Genomic DNA, 23,169 nt, shown 5'->3' on the forward strand with positions numbered 1-23,169 from the left:
GAAGGTGGCCTCTGATAGAACGCTGTAAGCAGATGCAGGATTCCCATGGAAGAAAAGATGGAGGGGAAGGGATGGCAGAGGGGCGCTTTCACCGTCAGGACCCAGAGGACAGAAACAATGGCATGTATTTGGGAAAGACCCAGTAGCTGGGCTGGACTGGTATCTTGTATGATAGGACGAGTACAGCTGAAAAGGCCTGGGCCCCAGGTGGCTGTGCCGCTGCTGGGCTGTGTGACCTCAGACGCCCGGCCTCTCTGAGCCCCACTGTCCTCATCTGTAAAGGAAGCAAGTCGGCCCTGCATCTTGAGTTGGGGCTCATCGGAAGAGAGGTACTGGAGTACAGGGGGTGCTGAGCTCTCACTGTGACCCCCTCTGCCCGTTTTCCATGGCCTCTGAACTGTGGGGTCCTCCCTGTGGTGGTTACAGGGGGTGCTGCTCAGCAGCTAGCTCTTCTGAGACCTTGATGTAGAATAAAGGCGGGCCCAGGGAGTGTCTCCTCTGTGGTTTTTCTCTCCAGGAGACAAGAGAGAACAAAAAGGAGTTTGCCACCCGCTGCCACTATGGGTCCCTGAGACGGCATGACTCAGCCTGCCAGAGAGCGTGGGCCCCCGTAGCCTCTAGAAAATTCAGCGTCATAAGGTGGAGACAGCGTGGGTAGGGATCAAGAGTTAGGGTTCCAGGCCCAGCCTGGCCTTGTGTCCTGGGAAATGTCCATCCCTGCGTGTGAGTTCCCCCCTCATCAGTAACAATTCCCGTGAGAGACAAATGAAAAACTAGATGTGAAATGGCTTCAAAGAAGCCACGAGAAGTATCTGGGGCTCCCTTGAGGCTCGCCCTGCCCTCCCCAGACTTTGGTTGAAGCACATGTGTCATTTCTTAGTTTTCACCACCGTACCAGAGCTACGTAACGTGAGCCTTAGAGGGCGCTGGGGGAGGGGTACGCAGAGCTCTGTCCTGCTATTGCAGCTCTTCTGTAAGCCAGAACTATCTCCAGGTAAAAAAACCCCAAAACCAACCAGACCAATGCATGCTGTCGCCATAGAAATAACCAGGTGCTGACGGCCACGTGGAGGGACTCGTACCTGGGCTTCTCACCTTTCTGAGGTCTGACCTGGGAAGTGGATACTGCCCTCTCCTGTCCCCAGGCTGTCCCTGAGGACAGGAAAGGCAGATGACCGGATGTGGGGGCCTGGATATCAACTCAAGGTAGGAGAGCGGGGGTCCTCCAGCTGGTCCTGAGAACCCCGGGGTCACAGGCTGGGTGGTAACAATGCATGGCAGGGACATAACCCCAACACCAACCCCTCTAAAAATCCCTCCCACGAGCCAGGTGGCAAAGTGTTTTTCTTTCTCAGCCAATGAGCACCTGTGGTCGTACAGCAGCTCATAGTGCAGGTGGTGCTTTGAGATGTCTTTTATGGACATTGTCCATTTTTATAGAATTAAAAAATTACAATTTATTGAATGCCTACATGGGAGTGTTTTGCATATATTATCTCATTAAATGCTCACCATTATCCCACGGGAGAGATGCTTTTGTCTGCATTTTAGAGATGGGGAAACTGAGGCCCAAGAGTGCAGTGGCTCGACCAAGATCACATAGCAGACGTGATTCACGCTATGCTCTTGGGCTTCCTTCTATACCCTGGAGGTTCCCGAACTACTCTGACCTAAGTATAGAGAGACACGTGAACCAGCTCAGATACCGCCACCGGCCATGACTCTGTCATATCAGCCCTTTTTTATTTACTTCTCGGTACTTAGCATTGTCCGGAATGATCTTATTTATGTACTTATTGGCCTTCTCTGACTAGAATGTCAATTCCAGCAGGGCAGGGAGTCCCATCTGTCTTGTTCACCGTGCTCCTCGTAATAGAACAGGCCTGGCATAGCAGGTGCTAGTAAACAAATGCCTGATGGATGGACTGATGGATGGAGAGCTGGCTGGCTGGCTGGGTGGCTCCTGAGTTCTCCTGAGGGTTCAACAAGTACTGACTTAACCTCACATAATTCTCACAAGAGCCTGGGAGGTAAGTGAGATGATTCCCACTTTATAGATGGGGAAATAGAGGTCTGGGGAGGTGAAGTGTCAGCATCACGTGGGAAATAAGAGGCAGAGGCAGGACCTGGTCTGTAGTCTCAGGAACACCCCCTACATGAATATGGAGAGGCCATTCCCGATTGGGCCAACGTCCCAGGTGGGGTAGAAGCATGAACTCTCTCTAGATTCAACCTGCCATTTAATCGGAAATTGGCCAGAACCAGTATATCCTGTCCTTAGGCACCGAGTTGCTCTGTCCTGGGATAAAGGAGACGTGAATCCATCTGCCAACGCCAGCTCATGGAGAGACTGTTAAGAGGGGAAGTCGGTCCTCACCCTCTCTCGGCCTGTACTGACTCTCACCCTAGAAATGATGAGTTCCCCTAATCCTCACCCTAGAAATGACAGGCTCCCATGCTCATCAGTAAAGAGCTCGTTAATCGCTTTCACACTGGAGGGCATCTGGCACAGTCAGCGTGCGGGGGACAAAGGAACACTGATCAGGGGACTCCCCAGAGGTGGAAAGTCAGACATTTTGGGGTCTGACTATGGGAGAGATTTTGAACCTTTGGGGTTTTTAAAAGCCTCTGCAAACAGACCCCTCTGCTCAACCTGGCATCCACTCTGACGCAGCCAGGATATCACAATGGCCATATGCCCTGGGTTTTTGCAGAAAACAAAGGATTCTAATTTTATCTTCCCAGAACCTGGAGAAGGGCACTTTGTAGACAAATTGAGGGCAGGGGTCACCTCTTCCGCTCCATTTGTGTCTCCCTCAGGGCAGAGCTCTTAGGAGCAAGCCAATTAACGAGCAGTCTCCTATCAAAAAAAGTCTCCTCTAAAATGTCCATGTCCCTCCTTAGAGAAAAACAAATGAGCAAACATACAAAGACCCTGTCAAGTGTAGGTCATCTGAGTTGGCGGTAGGATTCTGGGATGGGGATTGGGCGTTGGAGGAACAGGGTTCTAGTTTTGGCTCTGCCATCACTCACGTCCTGCACAAGACACCTTACTCTTCCACGTCTCAGTTTTCTTATCTGCAGTGTCGGGTCGAGAAGACACCTTTCCAGCGCTCCCACAGTGTGGAGTACAGGAGCTGGGAACCAGTTCCCAACTCCCATTTCATGCTCTGTGACCTTGGACGAGCTACTTTAATCTCATCGTGCCTCAGTTTCCTCCTCTGTACAATGGAGCTCCTTGGATTGTTCAGAGGAAGCAGCACTAAAGCTCTGTCACAGGCCTGGTTCATGGCCAGCACTCAGCATTTGGTAGCTATTGTTGTCAAGATGCTTCTACAGCTCTAAGCCTATGAAATGCCTGGTTACTGCCTGTCATGGAGGAAAGACTCCACCAATGGCACTGTAGCTTCTGTTTCTTGGCATTACTGTTGTCCCCCATCACTTCTTGTCCCCACCTAGTACCTGCATACAACCTTCTCGCAACCCTGGAGCTGAATCTTGTTCCATCATTTCCTGGCTGGGTGGCCTTAGATCACTACTTTCCTCTCCGAGCCTCAGTTTTCTCATTTGTAGAGGGGGTATGATCACGCCTACTTGCATGGCTATTGGGAAGACGAGATGAGCAAACACAGAAAGGGCCTGGCACATAGTAGGTGGTCTATACACGTTAGTCCAACCTCCCCTGGATCTCCTCAGCACAACTGTCATAGGTTGGAGCTCTGAAGTAATAGCCACACAAATCGTGAAACTAAGACCAGGAAGATGTAACAGACAGAGGGCACGAGAAGCCTAAAAATCAAGCAGCTGACCTGGTAGAAGTTTCTGACACTGTCTATCCCATCCGAGTTAGAATCCCACCTCCAGCATCCATGGAAACTCAGTCTTTGACACTCAGTTTCCACACCTGTAAAATGGGGATACTGAGTCTCATCAGGTTATGGTGAGGGCTACAGGAGCCAATGGATGAGAGGTGCCGTTTACAGTGTGCCTGCACACAGAGGGAATGAAACGAAATCAGTCTTATTGGAGAGATGCGAGGGAGTGTGCCTTTGGAGGGATCCAGAGTCCTCCATCCTATTAGAATGCAAGTACAGCCCTCCATTTGCAGTAGAAGCCTCACCCAAAGCCCCTGGGGCCAGCTTACTGGTTTCTTCATCATCCAATCAGAAAGAGAGGTAGGGGTGGGGGCTGGGGAGCTGCAGATACAGGGTCAGAGGATGGGAGGACTCAGTTCTTTCCTTTCCCTTAGGAAACTTAAATTAGCCTAATTAGGTCTGTCCCAGTCCTGGGTGCTGTGGGGATTGGACAAATTTAGAAGCCATTGACAGGTGAGACCAGCACACGCTGATAGCCCGCAGTGAAACTGAGACGGACATTGAGTCAGCGCCTGGAAGCCTCTTTCCTTCCCTCTGTCGTGATGACCAGGATGAAGGCACCAGCCTCCTGTTATCACCTCGCCTCTAAATAGCTCCTGGGCTAGGTTTCTTATAAGTTGCTATTGCAAACAGAGATCATTTTCTGAACCCTGAGAACGGGGAGGCAGGGTCATCCGGGGGCATGCCAGGTGGCCTCAAGGAGCCTGCGTAAACAGTTCTGGGGGCTCAGGCTGTCCCAGGCACTGCCTGGTGTGTCATCCCATTTCATCCTCTCCAGTTCTCTCAGCCCCATTTTAGTTCCAGGGAAACTAAGGCTGAGAATCACTCAGCCAGGAAGATTCTAACTCAGGCGTGATTCAGGCCAGGGTGTGTCTCCTCAGAGGCTGGAGTAGAAGTTGCCCTGGATTCTGACTCAAGCTATAACCCAGAGGCAGGAGAGGAATCAATGGAGAGGGAGTGTCTTCTCGCTGCCCTCTCGGTACTGCTCCTGTTTACAGGAGGGCAGTTATATAAGGAGTGCTGCTTCCTCTCCCTCTGCTAAACCTTATCTAGTGCAGCCTAAAGCCAGGGTTAGGGAGTTCCACGCGGGAATTAAAGCAGCATCTTGCTAAGCACGGAAACCGTTGATAACTTGAATATCTCATCTCAGCCTGTGGAGGGAGTGGTCGAGTCAGGAGACGGGTTCCATTAGACCAAGGATTTGCTTTGTGACTCGGGCACTTCATGTCTATTGGACCTTGGTTTCCACATCTCAGTATAGAACACAGACTCTGTCCCCCAGACCTTATCAGGCTGGTGGAGGATGCAGTGAGATGGGACAAAACACTACACTGTAGGGCTCTGCCATCAGGACTACGGGCTGGCCCTGATAAGCACATCCGGCCTGGCTTGGAAACCCAATCTCATAGGGGCTGGCGGGCTAGCATTACAGGGAGGCTGGCAAGACTCCTTCCATCCTTCTCACTTCCCTCCCATCTGAGACTCAATTTCATCTCTCAGGACTGGTATTCCACTACTTCCAAAGGGTTTCGGGGTGGCTTCCAAAAGAAAGCACTGACATAAAAGAAGAGGAAAGGAATCATTTCCAGAGCACTCAGTTCAAGCAACAAGCCTTTGAGGTGGGTATTTTTAGCCCCGCTTTGGGGCGAGGAAATGGATGCCCAGACAGGACAGTTTGGCCAGTCCCGCGGTAGCACGCATGCTGATGCTACGGTTGTAAGCTTCTGCCTGACTTCCGGTGTTTCTGCCCCAAGGTTTCCTCCCCCTCCCCCACCTCCCTTGTTGTTACATAGGCTACGTAAGGATAAAGGAGAACAGGTTTTGCCAGAAGGAAGCGGAAGACACAAAAATGTCTTGAGGCCCGCGAATGGAGCCGACTGCAAAGGTCAGGCGATCATTATGACTAAATTTTTTAGCAATAGAAGCAAAAAACAAACCATAGGCTCTTGAGTTAAATAGGCGTGAAGCACAGGAAACGGGATCGGGTTTCAGGGAAGACGGAACCAGGATTGCGTGCGTGTGCTTATGGGGAGCGCATACCGCGTCTGCAGCATGGCTGGGAGGAGGGAGATACGGGGAATCAGGGTGTCAAGGTTTGCAGAAGGCCCCCATGCTGAATAGCTGTGTGGTCCTGGGCAAGTTGCCCCACATTCCTGAGCCTCAGTTTCCTTGTCTGTGCAGTGACGGTGTATCTTGAGAAGCTGTTGTGCGGACTGAATGAGCTGAAAGAAGGAAGGCCTGGCTGCAGGCCCCAACACACAGGAAGTGCCCCAGGGATGGTCATCGCTATTCCTTTCCGCCCACACATTCAATGTGGGCAGGCACCGGGTGCGGAGAGCCCAGGCTGGGGACACATGCCCGGGTGAGAGGCAGGGTGGCAGAAGGTCCTGGCTGGACCTCTGAGCCCCAATCCCAGCCCTGCTACTGAGTAGCCCTGGGCATGTTACTTAACCTCTCAGTGCCTCAGTTTCCTCATTTGTAAAATGGGAACAATGATGGTACTTGCTTTATAAGATTATTGTACTGCAGTGGTTCTTCAAGTGTGGTCCTTGGATTCTCAGCACCATTTGGGAGCTTGGTCCCCACCCCACCCCAGGCCATCTTGTTGTGAAAAGCCCTGTGATTCTCACTCAGGACCCACCATTGCGAAGGGCAAGTACGTGAGAAGGAATATGCCACTCAGTCTCACCTATTTGTGCCCAACTGGGCTTTTGGGCAACTTCCACCTACATCCAGCTTCTCTTTTTCTGCCTTAAAACCCCCCTTTGCCAGCTCTGCACTTGGGTGGCCTTTGAGAATCAATCGACCACATCTATAAAAGTCTGAGCTTCCTGGAAGCAGTTGCCCTAGAGACACGAATGCAAAGGGTTATTATTAGAACTTTGTCTTTCTCTCCCCTCCCTTCAGTCTGGGGTCCTCAAGAACTTGGTCAATGTCACTCACCTTCAGAAGGGCAAACAGAGCTGGAGATGGAGGCAGTCCCTGCTTCTAGAATCCCTAGCGCCTGCTACACGCAAGCCCCCCAGCACACATACATCTCCAGTCTTAGCTGGCAGACCTCTTCCTTCCCTCCACCCCATACTCCCTCATCATTCCATCCCCAGAGCTGGACACATTCGTTCGTTCATTCATTCATTCAACAAACTTTTCTTGTGCCCTTACCATGTGCCAGGACTTATTCTAGGTGCTGGGGTCAGAACAGAACAAAACAAAGTTCCTGCTCTTGTGGAACTGACATCCCAGTGGGGGAGACAGAAATAAGCAATAAGTCAATAAATAAATCATCTTATGGTGGGAGGTCACTAAACTGAGTGAATGAATGAAGCGCGGAGCACAGGCATGTGTTTTGGATCTAGACAGACTTGCACTCCAATCTTGACCTTGTCTCCTTTGAGGTGTGGACCTGTAGGCAGACCATTAGCCTCTCTGAGCCTCAGTGTCCTCATCTGTCAAATGGGGGTAGTAAGAGTATCCACCTCAGCTAGCGAGGAAGTTTCAGTGAGTAAAATGGTAAACGCAGTGCCTGGTACACGTCCGTGCTCCATGAAGTTAGATGTTATAGTTATTCAAGGTCACACAGCTGAGCCTAACTGCTGAGCTGGGCCTCTCCTAGAGGTTTATTCCCTGGGCATCCGTGGAGTCCCAGCACTGGAAGGGACCCCTGAGGCTGGCTAGGGATGTGACTCCTGACTTTAAAGAGCAGACATGGTCAGCGGGGTTCTGTGACTTGCCCCAGGTCTCACCATTCATTGAAAGCATCCTCCAGCTGGTAGGCTGGGCTCAGACCTTTCAACCGTTAAAGGGAGCAGGCAGCAACGCAGAAATAGTACCCCTGGGGCCTCGCAAAGGGCTCTGCCTCCCATCTGCCTGTTGAGCGACATCACCCCATCCCTCCATCCCCCTCCAGAAAATGTACTGTGTTTGGGGCAGAAGTGGCTCGGGGGAGGTGTCTGCATCTTTTCACCTCAGGAGCACGAGGGTGGGGCCCCACCGACACAAGTGATCTTGCCCTCCCACCCCGGTCGTGTTCTGCCCTGACCCCCCAGACCTGCACCAGGTTGGCCTGAGCCTGTTCTGTCCTGGCAGACAAACCTGGGTTTGAATTCACTGTCACCTCAGGCACTGGAGCTGCTCTTTCTACATCGACACCTATGTCCTCAGCCATCTCAAGGCCAAATGTGACATTTGTGCAGAACCAGCACTAGGCTGGGCACACATTACACGCCCTGGTAATATTTCTCTGTCCCCTCTTCCTCTGAGCAAATCAATCATCTCGCCCCTTTCTAAACATGCCCAGCCTTAGTGCCTTTGCGGATACCAGCGCCTTGCCTGGCCTTCCTTCCACTGCCCTCCCAGCCGGAGGCATTGCGCCCACAGCCTCCAGACCTGCATGATGGCCCGCTGTCTCGCCCCCTCCGCAGAGCTCGTCTGTGCCTCCCGGCCTCTGCCTGCATTACTGTTCCTTTGTGTTACGTGTACACAGCGCTGCAAGCAACGTGCAGGTAGATGAGAAACAGCATCGCAGTGCTGTTTGCTGAGCAGTTACTATCTGCCCTGGCTGTGCACTCAGCGCTCCCTTACGTCCTGTCATGGACTCCTCACAAAATCCCAGTGAGGTATGTATTATGGTACCCAATTTACAGGTGAAGAAATGGGGGCTCAAGGGCACCCAGCCAGGAAATGGTGTCTCTGGGGGTTGGGCCTAATTCAACTTTCCCTCCCCCATTGCCCGGCACGGGGTTGCCTCTCCATAAATGTCTGTTGGAAGAGTTTAGTGAGCTCTCTGAGATCTGAGTTCAGCAGGGAGGGAGCGAGGGAGCGAAGCAGGCCAGGATCTGGCCTGGCTTTTCTTCATCATTTAGGTGGTTGCTGAGCAGCCAGTCATGAAGACCCTGCCTCGGGCTTCTGGGTGGGGGCGTATTGGCTACATATAAAAATGGGAGGCAGGTCTGCAGGCCTGGGATGGGCTCACGGTGGGAATCTGGGCTCGGGTAGAGATACCTGATAAGTGGTTTGGTGAGGACGGGTATGTAGGGAGTGTGCCACTCACCAGAGTCACCAAGACCAGCCACCAGTTTCTCTCCAGCACCTTCTGTTCTGGCTCCTTTAAAACTACCTCCCTCCTCCCCAGCCACAAAAAGGGCAGCTGGCATCACAAGGCCAGGCAACTCGGCTGCCTCTGACCTTGACAGAGGTTCTCTGTTCTTGTTTCTGGCATAAAACTTTAATAAACTATACCCATGTTCAGAATCCTGTACCTCTCCTAAAGCAATTTTCTGTCTATGGCCACTTAATTTTCACAACAAGCCCAAGAAGTCTTAGGACAAAACTGCATATCCCATTTGTCTGGCGTGGGATCAGAAGTCCGGTCAAGGTCACGGCTGGCGAAGGACAGAGGAAGCAGAGCATGGGGGCAGCTATGGGCTCAACGCTGGGTGCAGAAGGATGACGGCAATTAACAGATGCGTACATAGCACTTGCTCTGTGCCAGAGACTATTCTAAACACTTTACACACGAACACATCTGATCCCCACGACAATCCTAGAGATGAGAATTATCTTCAGTTCAGAGATGAGAAAATTGAAGGCTCAAAGAAGGTAGGTACCTGAATTGCCCAAAGTCACACAGCTAGAAAGTGGCAGGGCTGGGATTTGACTCCAGACAACCTGAACCTGGAGGCCAAACACCTCCACGCAGCTTTCTCTTAGCCCGGCAGGAAGGACGGCCCAGGAGCAGGGGCAGCGTAGCATGTTGGAAAGAGTTACTCAGACCTGGTTCAAAATTCCTGCTTCACCAGAAATTCCTGTCCTAGCTCTTTGACCGGGCTAAGCACCTTCAACCTCAGTTTGCCCACCTGCAAAATGGAGATAACTCTTAAGGACATTGTGATGCTAAGAAAGAGAATGATGCTGGGATGTGCCCTGTGAATACAGGATAGATCTGAATAGAGAAGGATGGGAGATGCTGGACCACCAGCCCCTCACCTGTTCTGCAAGCAAAGCTTGAAAAGCAAGATATTCCGTTTCCTAATTCCCAGCCAATCCCTGGCTGGCTATTTTTCCTGGCTCTCCTACAATGCTGGAACCGTGGACTTGGGTGAAGCCAAAACAGGTTCTGAGACTTGAAGTTACAAGACACCCGGACAAGATGTTGAGGAGGATAGGAGATAAGGAATTTCCATCCCTGGAATCTGAGAACGTGAGAGCCGGCAAGGTCCTGGGGGATCAGTTGGCCTCATCTCCTTGGGTTACAGATTGGAGACTAAGGCCCAGAGGAAGAGAGAGAGTACCCAAGGTCACACAGCCGTTTGGGAAGAGCTGGGATCAGAACCCAGCAAAAGTGCAGGCAAAGTTCAGGGAAAATCCCACACTCTCCTGAATTCTCTACAAGGTAGGAGAAAAAAAAGAATGTGTTCCTTTGGGGTTGTTCAAATTTAGAAAAAAATATACCAGATTTTCTTTGCGTGGCTAACACAACAGAGCTCTCAGACCTAACCGATTGCCTTTTCTCTTCTGATTGTGGGGAGTGCGGGACCCCTTCTCTCCTTTTCACGTGGCAGACACAGTGCTGAGCTTTGAGCATCCAAACATCCCAAGACCCACCATGTGCCCAGGTCCCAGGTCATGGCTACTCACCATCGACCCCAATCTTGCCGTCTCCATCCTTGTCTCCAGCGGCCAGCAGCGTCTTGGTTTCTTTAGCAGACAGGTCTCTGGCATCTGCTGAGAAGCCCTTAAGGATGGATCTGGGAAGAAAAGCCAAGGAGGGAGTCAGGTCTCGTCACCTTGCAGGAACACCGTGTGGACGGTGGGCTGGCATCTGTGCAGGGGAAGTGGGCAGCTGGGCCAGGCAGCCCGGGCTGTGGCTGTGCCTTTGTGGGTGGGTGTGCGGGAAGGACAGGCTGTCCTTGGTGAAGCGTTGACCTCACTTCAGGCAGGGCACCTGCACCTGTTTATTTATTCAGCCAACACAACCAACACAAAAGTGTCTTCCCTGTGCTGGGCCATCCTGGAAACTGGGGGCACAGAGATGATGCTAGGAAACTGCCTGCAGAAACGAGGAGGGGTCAAGTACTCTGACAGAGACCATGCAGTGTGATGGATGCAATGATGAGGCAGCAGAGACAGGTGCTGAAAGGATACATCCATCCCACCTGCGGTGAGGAGCAGTGTCAGGGGAGGCTTCCTGGAAAAAGTGATACCTGGAGGACGGAGAAGCCAGCGTGTGTGTGTGTCTGTGCGCATTGGGCATAGAAGTTGTGGGTGGGTAGAAGTTTCTAGACAAAGGGTATCCTTGTGGGATGGTTTGGGGTGAGACTGGATGGATGGGGAAGTCCCTGCTTGAAAGGCTCTGCTCCACACCCTCCTCTTTCTCTTTCTGACAAAATTCGAGGCAGGCTTGTCCAGAGTGATATAAGGCACAGCTGGGAAATGCAAAACTGCACCAGCAAAGGAGCTTTGCTTTGCTCCCCGGACTCCTGAAGCCCCAAAGCTCATTCTGCAACCCCGATTTGCCCAGAAACTGCTCTAGCGACACTGGTACAGAAAAGTGGGGGTCTGTGGGATGGTGGAAGGTGCCTTTTAGACAAATGCAAAATCAATGCAATCCTTGAGCTAGTTCTCTCTGTGTTGCCTATGGTGGTAGGCAGAGAAAAACGGCCTCTTCAATTGTATTAAATTATTAAGTAGCATCATTCCATTAGCAATATTAAGTGGCTACAGTTTAACCTAGTTAGTTACACTTTCTGCTGAGAATTTTATTCTTCCGGAAGCGACAGTGGTCGGGCAGGGTTATTTTCTGTGAAGGGTGCAGAGAGAAGGGCAGATCTGACGGGAACTTAGAAGCAGGAGTCCCAATCCCTACTCCCTCTCCCGAGCCTCAGGCTGGGCAGCCCCTGCAGGCCTCAGTTTACCCCAGCTCATCCTCCTCAATGAAGCCACTCTTGTCTTTATCCAGGATGTGGAACACCTTCTTCACATCATCCGGGCTCTTTTTCTTTAGGCCGACCATTTGGAAGAACTTTCTGTGGTCGAAGGAATCGGCAGCTGTGGGGGTGGGGGTGGAGAGGTAAGGGTTAAAATGAGGACAAAGAGGGGGCAGCAGCGAAGGGGGGCAGAATGGGGTGTGTCACAGCATTTATTGATTGACTCCTCTGTGCCAGTCCTGGGGGATGAGGGGCTGGGCCTCCATCAGAGGGCTGAGGGATGCCAGGACATGAGGGTGCTTTGTCCAAGGTCACGTCGCTAGAGGTGGAAGAGGTCCCCACATCTCGCTGGCTCCCAATCACGCCCCCACCCTTCACGGTACCCTTCGCTGATGGTGGGGGTAGCCTTGGAAGGCAGACGCTGCCTGGTTTTCAGGAAGCCTTTTGCGTGGCGGCTGAGTGGAAGTGGGCAGGGGAATTGGAGGGGGTGTGAAAATGGTGTGTGTGTTTTGGGGGTGGGGGAGTGGGATCAGGAGTGAGGGGAGGAGCCCCCTTTTCCTTGGTCACTGATGGTGTTGCCAGAAAATTAACACAAAGAGGACAAATTTCTCTCAAGGTCACACAGTGAGAGAAGGACAGGGAGGACCCAGGAGTCCTGGCTTTGCGGCAGGAATCCATTCCAGTGGGACTTGGGGGTATTAGAAAGCTCCCCAGGAATTCAGAGGGAGCAAGGTGGGTCAAGGAGAAGTGGGTGGGTTATCACAGTGCCCTGGGAGGGTGGCTTTTCCCAGCTTCTTCATGCCCAGGGCAAGAGGCACCAAGCAGAAAGGAAATGGGACCCCCCTCCCAATTTTCTATGTCTTGACCATCTTTTTGAGAACATCCAGGAAAGGGTACCATGTTAGGCCAAGTAATGTGTGTGTGTGTGTGTGTGGGGGGGTGTCCTGTTGAGAGTTATGTTCTCCTCTGCTCACCCCAGGCAGGAGGGAAGGAAAGTTGCTCCACCTCTGACACTAGGGTGGGGGGCCAAGGCCTGGATGGGACCCCAGTTCTAATCTCCCTTCTGCCTACTAGGTGGCTGTTGGCAAGTTTCTGACCCTCTCCCAGCCCCAGTTTGCCCCATCTTGGTAATGGGAGGGAGGGGGAAGGAAGGCAGCTAAGTGCTGGAGTCCAGGGCAGCTCAAGGAGGTGACAGCCTGCTTCCCTCCCGGGCAGCTCACGGGGCTGGAAGTTGCAAGCTCTGAGGATGCCCCGGTAGGGTGGGGCCAGGAGTGGGAAGGTCACCTGGCTCGTGGGCTCCTTGGATGGGGGCTCTGAGCCCCGGAGTGGGGCTTGGGACAGTGGTCGGGCCAGCCCCAGCCACCAATGGGCTAGAAGAGCCCTGTCCAGAGTGGGGGTCGAGGAAAGGGGTCCGAGAGAAGGCGTGCATGCCTGTAGCCCCTTCCACATGCCTGGAAGGGGAAGTCCCAAGCGCCCACGAGGACCCGAAGGTCATCACCCTGGGTCCAGGACCCCAGTGCTCGCAGCTCGGCCACCCAGCATTTGGCGCCCGCGATGTCGGTTGCTGGGGCAGGGCGCCCGGCCTCCCCACCCGTTCCACGTCCCTCCTGGATGGAGTTTGGGAAATGCTGAGGACACCCCCTCCCCGCCCCGCGGGCACCCGACGGCATGCATGGACAGGGGGGCGCTGGGGCGGACTGCCGGCCGCTGGGGCGCTGGGGCGCTGGGGCCGGGGCGGTGGGTGAGGGGAGCGGGCTGGGGAGGGGAGCGCGCTGCTCACCGGCAAAGGCCCCCACTGCCTTCTTGATGTCCTCAACGCTGAGCAAGTCTGTTATCGACATCCTGCAACTGTTTGAGCGGGCAGAGCAAGTGCAAAAAGATTAAAAAGTGCTTTTCTCATCATTTCTGCTCATATGACCGGCGCTGCAGTGCTGCGCGCCAGGCGCACGCGGGCCGGCCTGGCGCAGAGCCAGGGGGCGCGGGGCTGGGCGCGCAGCCAAAGCAGTTCAGTCCTGCCGCCCGTCCCGCGGCCGCCCCCGCCCCTGCGGCCGCCCCCGCTCCCGCCGAGGGTCCTCGCCATCCCAGGGGCTACGATCAGGGCGCCGGGGGAAGTGTGGGGGACCTCTGGAATTTATGGGGCGCCGGCGTCACAAGCCGGGTCTGGAGGGTTCGCTGGCCCTGAAGGGCACGCAGGAGGCGCCGGCCTGGTGGTGCAACGCAGGGTCTCGGGTCGGTGCATCTCGGAGGATGTCCCGCCGCTTCGGGGAGAATACGGAAGGCAGGGGCCAGACCCACGCCCTCGTGGGCCCCGTGGCCCTGCTCCCATTCTCTCTCTGCTCCTACCTCAGCCTCCGCTCTTGTCTGTCCTGGATGCAAATTTATGCTGCAAAATCTGAGCGCTGAGGTCTGGAAACCTGACCCACTGGACGCTGGGAGGGGGTGGCACAGGTAGGCGGGCTCTCCTTGGGCTCTCTGCGGGTGCCCCATCCCACATCTGGTCAGGGATGCGCCACTGAAACCTTTTTTCTTTTTTTTCCCTAGTCTGACTTTTCAAAGAACCCGTCTCAGATCCCCATAGCTACTTGCTTTCCTGGTCTCCTGAGCCACGGAATATAGTGCGGGTCCAGACTCCTCCTGCCCCCACAAAACTTTTGGGGGAGGGTCGTGGGAGAAGCTACTTGAAATCTCTCTGCACCCTGTCGGAAAAGAGAAAGCCCAGGTTTGGGGAGAGGGTGGCCCCTTTAGACCATAGTTTCCAGACAACCGAAGCAGGTTTGATGGCCTGACCGTCATCTCTGGGAAATGTGACACGTCCTAATCTTTATGCCGCCAGAAACCAGTTGCATTCTTTCCCACGGTCTCCCAAGGATTCACGCGGCAACCAGCTGCCTCTAGCTTGTGTGGAGCACTCCACAGGGAGTCAGGAGGCCTGGGGTTGTGATCTGCCGTTGCATGAAGTCCACTGTCACCTCTGCTTGTGGTCTTCCCCGTGCCTAGGGTTCTGTCTCCCTCTGTTGTGTTGATGGTGCTGGTTCCTAAGTTGGGATCTTGAGACTCCAATTTAAAGTGTGGGCAACTGGCAGGGGCTAGGACCCCTGGCCTTTGGGGATGGGGTGCCGAGTAGAGCTATCTAGCTGCCCCGTACCTCAAGTGCCCTCACACTGTCAACACCGTCTCCCTCCGCTCCGCCCTGGATGGCTGCCCTTCCAGGAAACCTTAGGCCACTGCTGGCTCTGGCTGCCCCCTCCTTGTGAGTCAGCTTCGTCAGGCAATAGCCCACCAGCCGGCTGCAGTTCCTGACCCGGAGCCCTCAGCAGCCCCTGCGGCCCCACCCCCAGCCTGGCTGTTAACTTGGACATGCTGGGCTTCTGTGCTATTTTCTCGTCAAGCCCCAGGTTCAGTTCACTTCGAGGCTTTCGTTGGAAAATCTGTTTCCCCAGCTGTACTGGTGGGGAAACTGAGGCCAGAGCGAGTCAGTGAATGGCCTAAGGACATGCAGGGAGGCAGTGGCCCAGAGGGGCCGCCCCCAGGGCTGTGAACTTGGAGTTCAGTGACCCCTCCGTGGGCTCCTCCCCAGTGCTCAGGACCCAGCCCCATGGCTGAGCCGCAGAACAGCTTGTCGAGAGCCCCCAAGCACTGACCCCTGCGGCAGAGGCTCAACAGAGGCCCATCCTTCTCCCTCCTTCCTCCATGTCTCCTGCTGCAAAAGCCTCCCGTCGGCTCAACACACACCACAGCATCAGACAGTGTCATTAGGTCAGCTGTCCACACCCCTTCTTCCTGCCTCCTCTGATGGCATCGCTGGAGTCCACAGATGTCTGGCTCCACCCTTTCATCCTACAGGTAGGGAACCTGAGGCCTAGCCAGGAGTTAGGACGGAGATCCCAGGATTTCGTACTCTCGGGCCTGCGCTCCACAGCTGCACTCCACAGCTGCCTACCTTCCGGCAGCCCTCACCCCAGCCCTTGTGTCACTGGGGAAAGGGGAGATGTAGCTGTCCCTTCCAGCTGGCCTCCGCCCCACTGTATCCCTCCATCTTCCTCCAACCTCAGTAGCTGCCACTCACCTCAGGTAGGGGTGGAGGGCTGGAACCTGCAGTGAAAGGCTGGGCTGCTGGCAGGTCCTGTTGGGAAGTGAGCCTGTGGTGGGATGGCCACCTATATAGGCTTCTGCTCTGGCTATTTTGGGAGGCGGCGCTCCCCACAGCCCTTGGCCCCCTCCCCTTCCGGTGTCAGGTACTCCTCAACTGTGGTGCTGGGTATCTGTATCACATTCAGCCTCCCTGGGCCCATCTAGCTAGGCCTATTAATAACCTTGGCCCCTGCCTCTCTTTAGCACCCAAAATGGAGGCTCAGGCCAGGCTCTCCTCTTCCACGAAGACTTCCATGACCACTTTAGATGGCAGCAATGTTTCTGTGCTCCCAAATCCTATCAAGAAAGGAAGAGAAAGGCGAGCAAAGGAATAGAACAGGAATTGTCTTCCATGGACGGGGCCGGGCTGGGTTCCTGCACTTACGTCAGCTCACTACAGCCTTGCAGGGCAGGCCTGGTCCCTCTTGCGAGGGTGAGGAAATAGAGCGCAAAGATGTTAGGAGTTACATGATTTACTACTGAAAGCTGTGGGACTGGCGTGGGAGAGGACCCAGCACTTTCGTAAGATGATCGCGCGCCTGGCAGAAAGCCAGGATCTGCATGTTCTCGGATAAATCCCTTCCTCTCTTTGCATCTCAGTCTCCCCATCTGTAAAATGAGCTCAATTAAGAACAAACTTTGCTCTCTAGATGGGTTCGGGGGGCTATGAACACCCTGATATTATATGTAAGAAGTCACGTGCAAGTGTACCTTTGTGAAGCAAAGGCCCAGAGCTTTCATGCTGTGTTTGTCTTGGATTGGACGTGACTATCCAAGGGGTGTGTTTTGAAAAACAGGAATGAACGGCTGAATTTGACAAATATTTGTTATCTAGTCTGAATACCATGAACGGTTCTTGTTTTCATCCCCAAACCTGAGAAAGAGTGTCCAGGGTGCTGACATTGCTGAAATCCCGTTCTTGATGGTGACAGGAGGTGGCCCAGCCTTCAGGCAAAGGCTGTTGGGGCAGGAGCTGCACCAGAGCACGGGCTCCACGGTGGACAGAGCAGAGGCTGGACTGGATGGGGAGGCCAGTGCTGGAGCCTGGAGGGGTGGGGGTCTGGACTAGGATGCTGGCACCAGGAGGGAGTATCGGGACCGGGTAGCATTTCCGAAGGACACTCTCCCAGACTTGGAGGCTGTGATGAACAAGATGGAGAAATCCAAGTTGGCTCTAAGGTTTTAAGCTGGGATCCGTTGGAGAATGGAGGTGCTGTTTTTTGAAGGTGGCAAGTCTGGGGAGGGGGTGGAGACAAGCTGGGGAGAGGACATGGTGGAGTGGAGAATCCTAGGATATTAGGGCCCGGAGAGCCTCTGTTGTCAACTGCAACCTGCTCACGTGACAGGATAGAAATCAAGGCCAAGGTGACACCCAAATCACACAGAGAGTAGTGGACGAGCCAGGACATTGTGCTGGGTTTGCGGTGCCTGGAGGACATGCTGGTGGAGATGCCCAGGAGGCCTGAACTCTGGAGAGAGGATGGGCCTGCACAGAGCTTTGGTGGTCATCAGGTCGGGGGCGTGGCTGAGCTCAGGGAGGCCGGAGTGCGGCAGAGTCTTGAGGACCAACCCTTGGGGAAGATCCCTGGCCAGGGCCCGGGAAAATAATCACACTGCTGAGCAATGTGTCAGTATGGAGTACGCTGTGTTATGTTTTTGTCCTGTACCTCCTTACAAGGTAGGCATTGCCTTCCCCATTTTACAAATGAGCGAACGAGGCTCAGAGAGGTTAGGCAACTTGCCTAAGGTCACAGAGCAGAAGTAGGACTTAAACCCAGGTTTCTCTGACTCCAAAGCCCTTCCTCGATTGGCTGTGATTAGCTCGGTTTGGTCATACACCGTCCAGGAACCAGTCACTATCAATTGCATGGGTTACACAAGCCTGGGCCATAAGCTCCCTTCAAGCTTGGGTGGGGCGGAATGTCCACAGCACTGGAACTGCACGGGGAGGACTGTAAGCCTGTGAACTGTTCATTGAGTGAGTCCCTAGGAAGTCCCCACGCATGCGAGGCGCTGTAGAGATGTATACCCTAAGTTCTTGGTGAGTGTGATGACGGTATGCAGTGAACTTCAAAGAATGATTCACTCTGGGTCCCAAAGTGGCTGTTTTGGATTTGAGATCCCTAACCCCATCCTCTGTCTCATGGGGCCTCTCACAGGCAGCTACTCCCAGCCCCTGGGCCTGTGCTGAAAGTGTCCAGTGGAATTTCCCCGGAGCTTCAGGCTTTCTAACTCTGAACAGCGCTGAGGCTGCTGCGTAGATAGATGCTGTGACATTCCCACAGTGACCGCACCTCTCCTAACCCCTGGGTCGCAGTACTGTGCCTGGCCTTGAGCTGGACACTTCCACATACATGTTATGGAAGTGGATCTCATTATCCTCTTTTTACAGATGAGAAAACCTGAGGTTCAGAGAAGTGCAGTCACTTGCCCCAGGTCACACAGCATGCAGAGGCCAGAGCCTGGTCTGTGTGCCTCCACCCCTGTCCAGTGCCCTCCCCAAATGCCATGCTGGCCTCCCAGCTGGCAGAGGGGAGGAGGCCAGTGTGTGTGGGTCAGCAGTCTCTTAGCTGCCGTCTGCCAGGAGATGAGCATTCAGCTGTTAGCTTCGCTGGTGATATTTCATTAGTTCACACTATTTCCACCTGCTGTGGCCGGGAACAAGATACAGACTTCCTCACATCCAGGGCCCTGGTGGTCTGGGTGATGCTGCAAGATCTAATGATATTCATGAAGTCAGCCCGGTGAGATGATGTGTATTAACTCAAAGGAATCCCAGTCCTATTCCTGAGACCCAGATCTCAAGGCTGTGGCCTGGTTTCCTCTCCCACTCCTCACCCATATTTAAGCCCAACTTTACCACTGACAGGCCAAGGGGTAGAAGGTTCTGAGGGTGGTAAGGACAGCCTTGGGTTCCTATCCTGGCTCTGCCGCTTACCTGCTGTGTGACCTTGAGCTAGTTGCTTCACCTCTCTGGGCCTCAGTTTCTTCATCTGTAAAACGGAGCTGAAGACGAAGCTGTGGTGAATATTAAATGAGATCACATCTGAGTCAGGGGTTTATACAAAATCCTACACAAATGATCATCAGGGTGGTCGTTGTTGTGAGGCATGTACCCTTGATCCCATCCTGCCACTGAATGAGAGGACCCCAGAGTGGTTTGTGGATAGAAACGTACAGAAGCAGGGATTGCCAGCCCCTGACCACCCATGGCTTTCCTAGGAAGGTCTCCAAGACCAGGACCCAGTGTCCTTGCTGGGGAAGTCCGGGGCTACAGATAAGAGAAAGAAGGGGACAATTGGAGAACGTGAAGCATGGAAGTGGCTGAGCGTGGGTCTCAGACCCAGGCTGGTCCCAGATGAAGCTGGGGTTGGGGCTGTATAAATCGAGGTGATTGTGACTCTTGGCCACCTGGGTTTGTGTCCTTCCCGTGAAAACCCCATTTCGTCTCAGTGGTGCTCAGAGGAAACCAGGGAAGCTTTTGGCCCCTGTGTGGGCTGGTGTTGTCAAGGGGAACAGGGCATCCCCACGTCGTGCCTGTGGAAATGAGAAGACCTGGTAGAAATTGGTCACGGTGGTCTCTGGATTCTCCCTTCTTGGGTTGTGCTGGGTGAGGTGCATGGAGAAGCAGAGAGAGGCTGGTCTGCCGTCTTTAAGAAGTCTCTAGTCTCCCAGATGCCTGCTGACATCAGGGGAGCAGATGACATCACGTCTTGAGCCCCGCTGAGCTCGATAAGACAATCCTAGATGATACAAGCAACAGCCCTTCTCACATTATCATCTCTTCCTCAATCCGCGTCTACCTCATACTGACCCACATCCTATAACAAGAGGTAGAATGATCATTGACAGAAGTGTGTGTCTACGTGCATGTATATGTGTATGTGGTGTGTATGGTGTGGTGTGCATATGTGTGTGTGAGCACGTGTTCCCGTAGGGGACAGCTGATAAGTTTCCATGTGTTGTTTTGGGACTCCCAGCGAGTGTGTTTCCGGAAGGCCCAGTGCCTGGCAATCCCCCGCAGGTAGGCTGAGGAGCTCTGACCATCCACATGCATCCTCTCTAGCATCCAGCATCTTTGCATCAAAATCAGGTAAGTACTAATGTTCTGAATTCTCTCGTATCAAAGGGCAAAAACAAAGGACTCATCTAGAACCATTTATGTGTATCCCAGTGTTATGGGCTGAATTATGTCCCCCCAAATTCATCTACTGAAGTCCTAACCCCCAGGACCTCCAAGTTGACTGTATTTGGAGATAGGGTCTTTACCAAGGTAATTAACATGCGGTCACTAGGGTGGGCCCTGGTCCAATCTGACTGGTGTCCTTAAAAGACGAGGAAATTGGGATACAGACACGCAGAGGGGGAAGACCATGTGAGGGCACAGGGAGATGACAGCCATCTACAAGCCAGGAGAGGTCTAAGGAGAAACAATTCTGCTGACACCTTAATCTCGGACTTCCAGCCTGCAGAACTGTAAGGAGAGAAAGGTGGTGTCTGTTGTCTAAGCCCCAGCCTGTGGTCCCTGGTTGTGGCAGCCCCGGGACCTAATATACCAGCCATGGAAAGAGGCTGCTGGAGGGAGTGCAAGAGGGAAAGGCTCCCCATTCCCATGATCATGACACAGACGCTGGACCATATTCTCATGGAAACGCTCCAAGTTCTTTGAAATGGTTACCTTTCCTTTCTTCAAAAACTTTTTGTTAAAAAGTGACATATACTCTTTAAAGAAACAATGGAAAATAGAGGGGCTAAAGAGGAGGAGGAGTTGCCAATAATGCATTGCTACCCAGGTACAAGCACTGTTATAATTTCTGGAGTCTTTTGTCTTCTCACTCCTGCTGGGCCATCCACCTGCCTATCACCCTTGGTGATTCAGCTTGTTTGCCATCACTTACTGGAAGCCCTCCTGGATTTCTTCCACCCACCTCATGCTCCTCCTAGCACCTGCACTGACCTACATCACTACCTCAATGATGGCCCCATTATTCCACTACTCTCCAGCTGCCTTTTCAGCTGGGAGTTTGAGGCACCAATGCTGGCATCCAGCTTCTATCTAGGGGGGCCTCTGAGGAGAATAAATCAAACTGATTATTTTATTTTTAGTTGTGTGTGGACAATGGTCGTTGTTCTCTAAAACATTATTGAATTGCTACTTATAATGCTGCCTAAATCCATTTCTGCTGGTGTATAATTAGTCTTTCAAGAACTGAGACCTTCCCTTGGGGTTCAAGCCTCATATCCACAGGGCTCTCTCTTCCTGACCCAAATTGCAGCTCATATTCTGATAAAAGAGGGTGCTTTGAGGAACAAGGAACTGGATATTGAAACCAGGCTGAGCAAATCTGGACTGCGTGGCCTCTATATGTCTTGGTAGCCCTTCGGCAAACGGGGTTGGGGGGAGGGGGTCACCTTGAGGTTGGCACCTGTGTGTTGTGAAAGCCCTAGGTGACGTGACCGACATTTTTTTAAGGTCATATTGGACCATTGTTTCTTCTTATCTAATACGCATTGCTTTCATCCTGATTCTGGGTCCAATTCTCCTGAAAAAAAATCTGAAATCACAGAAGCCAAATCAATTTGAACTCCCAGTCGTCCCCATCTTGCTGCAGTGCTGTGTGTGGGACCCACAGGTCATGGTGGAGATTAGGCCCGAGGTATGAAGAGTGACAGTCAGGAAATAAACAAGACGGGGTAGGACTGGCTGGGACTATAGTACAGCCCTCCCTCTCCCCTTTCTCTCTCTCTCTCTCTCTCTCTCTCTCTCTCTCTCTCTCTCTCTCCATCTCCCTCCCCCGTCCTCCCTCTCTCCCTTCTCTTTTTCTTCACTGAATTGCTCTTTTCCTGTCTCCTTGGCCCGCCTTTCTCTCCCCAACTCTCAATCATGAGCTCTTGGTCTTAGATGTCTATAGAATGGGGAGGCCCTTAGTGATCAATTGATCAATTCAGCCATCTAATTTTTTTCAGGTTTTTCCTTGTATTGCTTTCTTTATTGTGATTACAAAAATACATAACAAAATCTACCATCTTCATTTTAAAGTGTGCCATCCAGTGTTGAGTGTATTTACATTGTTGTGTCATGTCATGGGAAACCTGAGGATCAGAGAGGATGTAGCATGTCAGAGGTCAGTGGCAGAGCAAGGTCACACCCAGGCCTGTCAGTCACCTACTGGGCCCAGAGGGAGGGGAGCCCACCCGGAGGGGAGGAGCAGGGGTGGAGGGAGAGAGCCCAGGCCTGGGCAGGAGATGCTGGGTCATTTAGACCATGGTCCGAGCTCTGCTCTCTCCTTCTCAACTAGAAAAGGTATAAAATATCAAATTAAACCTTGAAAATATGACGCTAAGTAAAAGAAGCCAGGCACAAAAGTCACGTATTGTGTGATTCCATCTATTTGAAGTATTCAGAATAGGTAAATCCATAGGGACAGAAAGCAGGTTGACGGTTGCCAGGGGCTGGGGAGAGGCAGGGATGGGGAGTAACTGCTTAATGGCTAAAGAGTGTTATTCTGGGTGATGGAAATGGTTTGGAACCAGATAGAGGTGGTGGCCACTGTGAAGCCATTAAATGCCACTGAATTGTCCACTTTAAAATGGTGGATGTTCTATATGACTGTCATTTCCACTAATTTTTTTTTTTTTTTTAACAGGATTTTTTTTGGGAACAATGGTCAAATTGTTGTCCTTTCAATTTTAGTTGTGGAGGGTTCTGTTCAGCTTCCAGTTGTTGTTCTTGCAGTCTTAGTTGTGGAGGGCGCAGCTCAGCTCCAAGTCTAGTTGCCGTTGCTAGTTGCAGGGGGCACAGCCACCATCCCTTGCGGGAGTCGAACCGGCAACCTTGTGGTTGAGAGGACAGGCTCCAACCAACTGAGCCATCCGGGAGCTCAGCGGCAGCTCAGCTCAAGGTGCCGTGTTCAATTTTAGTTGCAGGGGGCGCTGCCCACCATCCCTTGCGGGAGTCGAGGAATTGAACTGGCAACCTTGTGGTTGAGAGCCCACTGGCCCATGTGGGAATCGAACCGGCAGCCTTCGGAGTTAGGAGCACGGAGCTCTAACCGCCTGAGCCACTGGGCTGGCCCCCCTGAGAGACTTTTAAGTTCTCCGCTTTCTCCTTTTCTCCCCCGCCATAGTTGTTGCTGTTATTAATTATTATTATTATTATTATTATTATTATTATTATATTACTTTAGATTTTCCCATAGTTTTAGCTTTTTCCTAAATCTTTCGAACAGTCTCAATGA

At 52.8% G+C, this 23,169-nt stretch overlaps 1 protein-coding gene across 3 annotated transcripts in view; it reads right to left on the reverse strand.

Annotated features, from left to right (window-relative positions):
* Positions 1 to 15,973, reverse strand: part of PVALB (parvalbumin) — a 17,669-nt gene extending 1,696 nt beyond the window's left edge. The window contains exons 1-4 of one of the 3 annotated variants that reach the window (XM_019713440.2): positions 15,867 to 15,973; positions 13,581 to 13,648; positions 11,789 to 11,921; positions 10,512 to 10,621 (exon numbers count right to left, since the gene is read on the reverse strand). In XM_019713440.2, coding sequence (XP_019568999.1) covers positions 10,512 to 10,621; positions 11,789 to 11,921; positions 13,581 to 13,641 — 304 coding nt within the window. In that variant the 5' untranslated portion in view covers positions 13,642 to 13,648; positions 15,867 to 15,973. Of the gene's footprint in view, positions 1 to 10,511; positions 10,622 to 11,788; positions 11,922 to 13,580; positions 13,649 to 13,922; positions 14,119 to 14,143; positions 14,258 to 15,866 lie in introns of those variants that run through there. The other 2 variants (XM_019713441.2, XM_019713442.2) reach the window with 2 other exon arrangements.
* Positions 15,974 to 23,169: the final 7,196 nt, after the last annotated feature.

The sequence above is a fragment of the Rhinolophus sinicus genome, linkage group LG02 (genome assembly GCF_036562045.2).
Source record: "Rhinolophus sinicus isolate RSC01 linkage group LG02, ASM3656204v1, whole genome shotgun sequence".
NCBI classification, from domain to species: domain Eukaryota; kingdom Metazoa; phylum Chordata; class Mammalia; order Chiroptera; family Rhinolophidae; genus Rhinolophus; species Rhinolophus sinicus.